This window comes from Cyprinodon variegatus, unplaced genomic scaffold, assembly GCF_000732505.1.
Source record: "Cyprinodon variegatus isolate N-32 unplaced genomic scaffold, C_variegatus-1.0 Scaffold800, whole genome shotgun sequence".
NCBI lineage: Eukaryota > Metazoa > Chordata > Actinopteri > Cyprinodontiformes > Cyprinodontidae > Cyprinodon > Cyprinodon variegatus.
Genome location: NW_015151253.1, coordinates 248,263 through 257,662, shown reverse-complemented (window position 1 = coordinate 257,662; position 9,400 = coordinate 248,263). Strand labels below are relative to the sequence as shown.

The window sequence follows — 9,400 nt, the reverse complement described above, 5'->3', positions numbered from 1 at the left end:
GGGGGTTGGGGACTTGGATGCCGGGGTGGAGGCAGGGGTTGGGCTCTTCATGGACTGAGCTGGGGTCTGGGGCTTAGATGGGGTAGGGGTCTTGGAGGGGGCTGGGGATTTGGGCGGTGCAGGCTGGGCTGCAGGCGCGGCGGTTTTAGGGTGTCCCAGTTTGGGCTCTGGGATCGGTTCCCCGTGCCTGTAGACGCTAACGGTGATCTCCACGAACTCGCCGCCGTATTTGTTGCGGACGTTGATGCTGTACTTGCCGGAGTCGTCGGGGGTGACTTTATTGATCACCAGGCTGGCGAACTTCCCGCCATCAAATGTGACCCGGGTGTGCTCATTGCATGCCACCTCTTGCTCGTTTTTGAACCAGGTGACCTCAGGAGTCGGCTCGCCGAACACGGTGCAGGTCAGGCTCAGAGACTAGACCAGAGGAAATAGTCGGTTTAAACACAGACACAGAAAAATAACTCACATGTGAATCAACTAAAACTCTCCCCTCTAAGGAATCTATCACACTGCCTTTAGTGGTTGTGGTCAAATGTCCAGCATAGCAGCGATCCGCATCAGAGGAAATGTTTGGTTAAACTGGCTGTTAAACTACAGATTAAGTTCGTTTTTAATTTCCTCTCTGGAATTTTGTGGCTGGCTTTATTTTTAGTAGATGAAAAAATAAATATTTCTGTTGGCAAAACAAAAAGAATTTATCTGAACTGAATCCATGTTTTTTGTCATTACTCTCAGAAACACCAGGAAGTCACAATGGAAGGTGACTAAGGTCGGTGTTTCCTGCTTTTCTCTCTTAGCTTTGCAGTCGTTAGGCTGTTACAGTGACACTTCACAGGAAAACAAGGGCCTCTCTTTACAAAAAAAAAAAAAAAAAGAATCAGGTTTAGGGCCGTTCTGCGGCAGAACATCTTTACCAGACGCAAAAGGAATGTCTTTGTCTTGCTGTCAGGAATAATGAAAACAAAAGTTCCTTATTGACCTTTCAAACCATTTGAGTCAATTGAGGAATGTTATCACATAATTTTTACGCCAAATTTGCTACTGATGAGGGTTAGATCGTGGATTTAGTGAATCCTGCCCCCTAAGGGATTTTATAAATTTTATAAAAAATATATATATATAATCTGTATTAATTATAGAATAAATATGTTTTTAAAAAGGCTTCTGAAGACTTCAACTGATCTTTTGTTTCACAGGAGCTGCAGCAGCCTACAGCCCCAGTTATCTTGTGTCTCGTTCCAGCCTCGGCTCCTCAGGAATGCTGCTGCGGCGGTTGAGCTCTGACCCTCAGCCTTCTTACTACAGAGCTGATGTAACCGTCCCGCTAAAACAAACATGCCTCTAAAGTTGATGCAGAGACTGGAAGCTTCTCACCTTCTCTTCCATAATAGTGACCACATCAGGGAGTCCACCAACCACTCTGCCACGGTCTGAGGACAAAGCACAGATATTATTCCAGGACTCGGTGACTCACATAAACCCACAGTGTGGGTTTAACAAGGCGGCGATGTTTACACAGAGAAGACAGGAATAAAGAATCTCGGAGGCCGTATTTATTCTCTGCAGCTGAGGCTCGAATCTTAAATTAAACTTTTCTGAATGTTTAAAAAGCTTTAATGGAGGTTTTCTATTCCTCTGAGATGAATTAAAGCTTAAAATAATAAAATCAGGAAAAATGAGAAAACCAGGTTAACATCACATTCAAGAAATTTTAAAGGGAAATCGTCCGTTCCAACCGTTGCATTTCCGAATTGTCCCGAGTGGTGCCCTACTTTACACGTGTAAATAAAATGAATGTGATTGGTCGATTATCAAGAGGGCGGGATTGCTGTGGCGGAAGGTAGCAAGCAAGTTTGGTTGTGGCGGGTTCCTTGGAAGCATCTTGCTAACCAGTTAGCAACTTAGTGCTAGTTAAGTTCCCAATGGGAAATTCCATTGGGACCAAGTAGCACTAAATTGGTGACTTAGAAACGACACTGTCAAGGAACGCTATGGACAGAGGAAACATGCAAGAGGAGGAGAGTTTAGGGTCGGAGGTCGTGGATGAGTCTCCTCCGTCATACATTTTTTATTTAGAGGAGGAAAGTGGGGAAGAAGATGTTGTGGAAGAGGACGCCAGGGCGGCAGAAGCTTGGTTTGGTGTAGAAGGCTCTACGCCTGCTGAAGACACAGACGTCCATCCCCGTGAACACTGGGACGGAACTCAATGGGAAAGGAAATGATTCTTATTTCAACCGTTGCGTATATTAGCTTCGAAATATGAATCAAGATTCTAAGACGAAAAATTTGATTGACAGATGACTGTTGATATATGATTGGCCGAATTTAGGTGTACAGGCTGACGTATAACTAACTGGCCTGCAGAAGATAACGAAAAAAACTACAACACAGATTTTAAGAAAGGATTTTTTTTTTTTATAGAGATTTTCTAAATTTTTGTATAATATTAGAGTAAATTTATATACATGTTTAAGCCAGAATGATTTGACGGTTAAGTATGGCTTCCCTATGACTTTAAGGACTTTCCAAAGGTAATTTCCCTGAATTCAAGGACAATGTTAGGAATATTTACCTGTTGTTACCATGACGATATCATCAGATGGCTCAAAATTTTATTTGATCCTAGTCTTTAGAATGATCAGAATCTGCACAAAATGTAACATTTTGATCTGTCTTAAATAATTATTCATTGAGTCGGTTCTTGGAAGTCTACGTTTTATTCTTGAGTCAATTTTTTAGCTACCCTACCTACCTCTAATGTCAACATAAGATCTTACTTACTCTTCTCAGCAAATGCAGCCGCCCTAAAAACAGAAAAGAAAAACAGTTTGATGAACAAAAATGGCTCAGTGTATAGATACACATCCACAATTTAATGTTGTCAAAACAACTTACTTAAGCCTCAGATACTCCTCATAGGCATCAGTGTAAGCTGCCAAAGGAAAACAAAGACATTCATTAGAGAAGAAATGGTCCAGTCCAGTTAGAAACAATGAATCCAACCCTTTCTGGACCAGTTTAAGCTCCGCAGCTACAGCAAGAGCTGCCAGCATAGGATGCAGCTGTTATCATGGACATGCATTCAGAAGAGGCACAGAAAGCTTTTGGACAGCACCCTCCTGCCTGTTTCAGGAGATGCTGGAATAAGAAATGCATTTTGGAAATATATCAATTAATCAGGGGGTCTACTGCAGTCTAACTAATTACTATCATAGCCCAGTTTGAAATATGAATCCTCTGTCGCTTAAGGGATGGAGAGTTAAATCCTGTTTAATGGCAGAGCTGTTAGAATTTCTCCCACACAGCCTTCTGTCCTGGAATCAACATCTGATCAGTTTGTACATCTTTGCTAACAAGGATTTCTTCTAAATTAGATCTTCTGTCTGCCTGTAGAAATAAAGGGTTAATAATATCAAAAATAGCTCCTGCAGGTGTGTAATTTGCAGTGGGTGGAGGAGGTTACACACCTGACGCCGTAATGTATCTTCAGATCTACAAAAATCTTATTATTATTATTTACATATTTATTTGCTGTTTATTTATTTGCCTTAAAATAAAAATAATAGTCTGGTATTTTTCCTGCTTTTTTCCCCCCCACCAAAATCCTAGTATCCCCCCCTTAACATCCCAGAAGAATTTTAAATTGGCCCCAATGTTATAAAAGAAAACCTTTAGAAGTACATATCCAGAAAAAAAAAAATTAGTTTAGCCATAGAAAAAAAGGCAGAGTGTTAGGAATCCAGTTTGTGTGGGTTGTGTTTTTTTTGTGTCTTTCTCTTCCTCCACCACCAGGTGGTGCCCTCTTCTCGTTGGTCATCTCGCACACCTGCGGCTGGTTGGTTCATCACTGAGGGACTACTGAAGCGGTGGACTGTCACTATCTCGACGCCAGAGTGTTTGCCAGTTTTGGGTACTCTAGCCAAGCTGAGATTAGCCGAGTCTAACTGAGTCTTTGTTTTTCTGAGTTCTAACTGTTTTTTTTGTCTTTGCCCATCGGCAGGAAGCCATCCTGCAAGCTGGATGTTTTTGGCCTTCTTCCCCTGGAAGGATTGTTTGAGTCTCAAACTGAGACTGAGGGATTAACCTCCACAAGTTCCGTTCAAGACCTCTTGGATTCCAAGTGACAGTCCGCTCAATAGTGCCTCAGGAACCAACCAAATTAAAACCTGCCTGCTCTCCAACAAGTTCCTCCCTCTGGTTAACCCACACAAGACTGGATCCTGGGAAGGATGTTTTCTCCACTAACGTGAGTCCCGTTTGCTCTGTTTCTCCAAAGTCATCGTTCAAAGTTCCCACGGACCCTGAACTAACCTCTGATACTTCCCACTTCCAGCTCCGGTTCACCAGGACACTGACTTTCCTGAATCCAACCCCGTTCATCTCCTCAATAAACCTGTTAAACTTTTACCCTGGTCTCTCTGAGTGGTTTACTGCATTTGGGTCAGATCCCTTAAGAAAATCATGACAAAGAGAAAATGCAAATAAAAGTGAAAACTACAACCTATTTCTGAGACAGGATTGACATATTTTCCTGACTTTATTTATTAAACAAATTTATTTAAAAATAAGTTAATAGATGGTGAGACATCAAAAATTTTTGGTCCCCCCATGTTACTCGTTTTTAAATAATCTTGAGGAATTAATAAAAATAAGAAATAACATCTTGTGATACAGCAGGCGGTTCAGCTCTGGTTATATAATGTTTATCCACCATACAGCTGCACAGGCAGCCCTGGTTTCATACCTTGTCCAGAGAGGTCAAAGGTCCGGGTGTGGGTTGTTACCCCATCTGAGATCTCAATGGCGTAGTGACCCTTCTCCTTATCGGATGGATCGCAAATCTGCATCCAGGCCATCTCTGCAGTGCCGCCAATCCTCATCTTCTCAGAGGATGCGATCTTACTGTCCCTGCAGTTTCACACACATCACCAGCATACACTAGCAAATGAGCTATTTCTAACACAAGTTGTTCAAATGAGACGAAGAGTCGGAAACTCAACATCTTTTTACCCTGAAACACAACATTTCCCTGGAAAGAAGTAAAGAAATCCTAAACAATGAGAACCAGAACACTTGAATTACACTTTTAATTAGCATAGATTAAATGATCAGTGAAACCTGCTCTTAAACAAAACTTTGGCCTCAACAGAGCCTAGAAAACAAAGAACTGAAAATCCTTTGTATTGATCAGAAGAGAGGAAGTAATTAGAAGCTCAGGTAAGAGATTAGATATAATGGAATAATTGGGATTAATTAAACCAAAGTTTCAATTTGAAGAGTCAAACAATCCCAAATGTTCCTTTTTTATGATGTAAATGTTGCTTAATGCTGAGATGCATATTGAATGGGATCCCTTTGTCTCTGCCGTGCTATGTCCACAGACAGAAAACAACTTGGCCTGATTAGCAGCACCATTATGCTATTTATTCAGCAAAAAATGATCTAAACATCAGCAAAGATCTCAGAAAATAAGTGTAGCCTACATTCCCTTTATTTTAGCTGTTAAATCTGATGATCTACATATTTTCCCCTAAAAAACGCTTTTTTTTTTAAATCCCTTATCTAAATTCAAAGTGCATTTCATATATAATAAAAAAAAAAAATAAGAAAAATATATATATATATATATATATATATATATATATATATATATATATATATAAAATATTATATATATATTATATATATCATCTCATATATATATAAATCATCTCATTCCGTTGAAAAAATGTCATACCTGCTCAAATCAATGGAAAATACAAACATTTCAAGAAAAATTACATATCTTTAAATTTTTTGTGTAATATATAAATGTATTACTTGTGCTTCCAGACAGTCTTCATCTCCTCTGTGTAGTAGTTCATGTAGCACTGCAGCCTGATGCCCTCTGGAGTACACTGCAAGACCAGCTCAGAGGCTGACGCACCTAAATTAAAAAATAAAAAAAACATCTCTTTATGAATCAGGGAAAAGATTCAAAGTTTATTTCTGCTTTAAAAATGGTTCCTGTTGCTCTGGTTATGTACAAGTTTCTAAACAGTTGGTTTCTTGTCGGCTACTGCATATAAACTCAGAGAGTTTATCCAAAGGCTGCACAGCAAGTAAAAATGTAAAGTAATGCATCTTGTGTTACTTTATCAAAGTCGAGCATTTAGAAAGGTGCAAAGTTTTTTTTTTTTAATGGAGGTGGGTTGATGTGTTTCTTTAAACAAATCAAGTTCAATTATTTGGGAATTAGCAGTAAGAATAAATAAGACTGAAGATTTTTAAGGTTTATAAAAGTTTCTATATACTCTCTTCTTATTGGTGCATTGATAGGAGGTTATTATTTTAGATACTAGAGTGGAAAAGGAGCCATATTTATATCACCACCACTTCTATAAAAACATGTTTGGTATTAATTTATGACCTGAAATCTATTAATTTCGGTTTAGAAGTGGACCAATACATCAGTGAGACAATATTTTTGGCTAATACTATTGTTTTTGTGTATTAAAATCTGACAACAACTTAAAATCACATGAAGCACATGATTGCTGTTCCCTCCATGTTTTCCATCGTTAATGTTTTCTTTAAGTTGCGTAACATTTGTTATATTTGCGTCATTTTAATCATGTAAATGAGGGAAGAAAACAAAACATATGCTTCAAGAATTCCTCCAAAGATATTCGCAACACATTTTTAGAAATTCGGTAAGATTGGTATCAAAATAATTGGTATCAGACTTAAAAAATCTATACTCTAATTAGCGGAAGCTGCAAAGGATGAAGAGGTTTATTCTGTTGTTAGATTCTTTTCTATTCTAATCAGAAAATACCGACTTCGAGCATTCCACAAGCAAAGATATAAGTTGGGTTTGGAGAAAGATAATGCAAAATCACCACATAACCTCTGTGAAGTATGGTGGAGGGCCTGTGATGCTGTGGGCCCTAGTTCTGTCTCACAGCTCTGTGAGCCGCAAAACACTGATTATTCAGCAAACACTGAATGAAACAACGACTGAAAGGGTCTCTGTGTTACGTTGAGAGTAGAATAGAATTAAATTTTATTGTCATTACACTGTCACAAGGAAAAAGCAAAAAAGTAAAATCTCTGCATTTAACCCATCACTTTGGGGAGCAGTGGGCTGCCATTGTGCGGCACCTGGGGAGCAGTGTGGGGTTAAGGGTCTTGCTCAGGGACCCAGAGTGGCAATCAGGGAGTGGGGCTTGAACTCAGTACCTCTGGAACCCAAGTGCAATGCCCTAACCACTAGGCCACCGCTGTTTCCTTTAACTTGTGTACCATTGGTCATATTTTTGTCATCTTAATTGTGTAAGTGAGAGGGGGAAACAAAATATCGGCTTCAAAAATTGCAAGGCACAAACAAACTCAGCCGATTGGAACCTACCAGCATTGCGAGCAATTGCATTGATGATGTCATCAAACACTGAAAACCAAAGAGGGAAAAAACGTAATCAGCACATTAGGATTTCTGTTCAAGTAAAATAAATGTGACTGAGTGTTTACGTCTCGAGTACCTTGGCCTGAAATGTCATAAACAGAAGTGTCCTTTCCTTTGTCATCACTCAGCACAGCCTTATAGACACCCTGATCCTTTCTGGAGAACTTTAAAAACAGGTTGGGTCGTTTTTAAAACCTTTTTTTAAACAAATTTAACAGCAATTCTTTAATTAATTACACATCAGATGAATGTTTGTACCAAAGGCAGAGGAAGGGAGACGGCTCCAGACATGACATTGGGGGGAGTCTCTGGGACAATCTCATCATCTTCTTTGTACCAGTGGAAAGTTGTGTCCTTTTTCACATTAGCCACCTAAAATCACACCAGAGAAAAAAGCTTAATCGCTACAGTCCAGTTAAGCTGGGGACAGATATGATACCTGTTTTAAAAACATGTAACCTTGCAGGTGAGCATCACTGTACAGTCCTCAGAGACAGTGAAGTGCAGATACTCAGAGAAATGTGGACCTAAAACAGAAAAAAATCATAATCCTGGCAGATGAAAGCCAACTTATAACATGTTGATTAATCTATAATCCAGTTAGAGTTCAGGCGGAGCAACAAAAAGCTTCATTTTAAAATATATTTGGCCTTTAAATGTGCTTCTACCTTGCTTCCTAATGTGCTCTTTCCTCTGAAACTCAGCCTCCTTCAGGGCAGCCTTGAATGCTAAGAAAAACAGAAAACAAAAACAAACCCCAAATATTTCTCAGAACCATGATCATTAAATTAAGTCTAATTCTGACACAGATCCTATTTCTCCACATATGTCCATTGAAATTTATCATAGCAGCTTTGCTCAGGCACCTCATTATTTCTGAAACAGTCTTACCATCTCCCACAAGGACCAGGGAGCTCTGGGTTTTGGCCTTGCCGTCAGTGATCTGGACCGTGTATGTCCCCTCATTGGCTCGGGTGAAATGATCCACTGTCATCTGGATGACCCCTGAAGCCACATCATGGCTGATCTTTTGACCCTGAGAAATAAACTCATTAATTGGCAATTTTACACTAAACAGCCTCAAAAGTCACAATAATCCCAGTTTCTTTCTCACAGCATAGCTTCCCTTATGTGTTCCAATGGTGCCTTTCAGAACTGTTTTCTACACCGTGTTCCATTACAATCAACCATCTCTCAACTCATCAACCCTTTTGAAATAACCAAAATAGAAATAGCTTGTGATATGATGAGTAAGGAAACTGGGAAAGATTTCCATTGGTTTCAAATCTTGACTAAAAAAAGATTGTAATGAATGGAGGCAGGCTGACTGGCAGAAAGCTTGAGCTTTTCACTGACAATAGAACCAGTTGGTGACAAGCAGAACCGACAGGTAGCAGCCTGGAAGAGGCAGATGAAAGCAGAACCTGCTGGTGACAGGCTGAAATGGCTGATTTGAGAGCTGAGAAGGCAGGCAATGACTGAACAGAGGGGAAGCGGATAAATGTCAAAACAGCCACTTCAAATCTGTAAACATTTCTAGGTATCTAAGCTTAATTATTATGAATATAGTTTTTTCTTTTACTTTCTGAAATTGAATTTCTTCTGCAAAAAATGTAATTTAGAAAATCCATTATTACAGTTCCAACTAGGAGTGTGATTTCAACCAGGAAGAATCTTATTTTAGTGATCTCCAAATGGAACAACACAGAGGAGAGTGCTTTTAATAAATGCTAAAACAGCCTGCCATACCAGAATGCATATAAACTTGCGCATTAAGCGGAGTAGCAATCTTCTCCCTTACCATCTTCTTCTCTTTTTCAGCTGTAGCGCTATTGCTCTATTAAACACATTCTCCATATGTGTATTTTTTTCATCTATGCATTAAAATCTCTAGTTTAGTGGGGTGAAATAGTCACTTCCTGTTGTCTGTTGTCATGGTTACCCGTCTAATCA

The 9,400-nt window shown here is 39.4% G+C and overlaps 1 protein-coding gene across 1 annotated transcript in view; it reads right to left on the bottom strand.

Annotated features, from left to right (window-relative positions):
• Window positions 1–9,400, bottom strand: part of LOC107098683 (M-protein, striated muscle-like) — a 54,085-nt gene that overhangs the window by 1,271 nt on the left and 43,414 nt on the right. Inside the window, exons 20-31 of the mRNA XM_015396469.1 lie at window positions 8,339–8,483; window positions 8,116–8,175; window positions 7,907–7,974; window positions 7,706–7,819; window positions 7,524–7,611; window positions 7,394–7,432; window positions 5,824–5,929; window positions 4,748–4,911; window positions 2,899–2,935; window positions 2,785–2,807; window positions 1,378–1,433; window positions 2–417 (exon numbers count right to left, since the gene is read on the bottom strand). Coding sequence (XP_015251955.1) covers window positions 2–417; window positions 1,378–1,433; window positions 2,785–2,807; window positions 2,899–2,935; window positions 4,748–4,911; window positions 5,824–5,929; window positions 7,394–7,432; window positions 7,524–7,611; window positions 7,706–7,819; window positions 7,907–7,974; window positions 8,116–8,175; window positions 8,339–8,483 — 1,316 coding nt within the window. The remainder of the gene's footprint in view (window position 1; window positions 418–1,377; window positions 1,434–2,784; window positions 2,808–2,898; window positions 2,936–4,747; window positions 4,912–5,823; window positions 5,930–7,393; window positions 7,433–7,523; window positions 7,612–7,705; window positions 7,820–7,906; window positions 7,975–8,115; window positions 8,176–8,338; window positions 8,484–9,400) is intronic.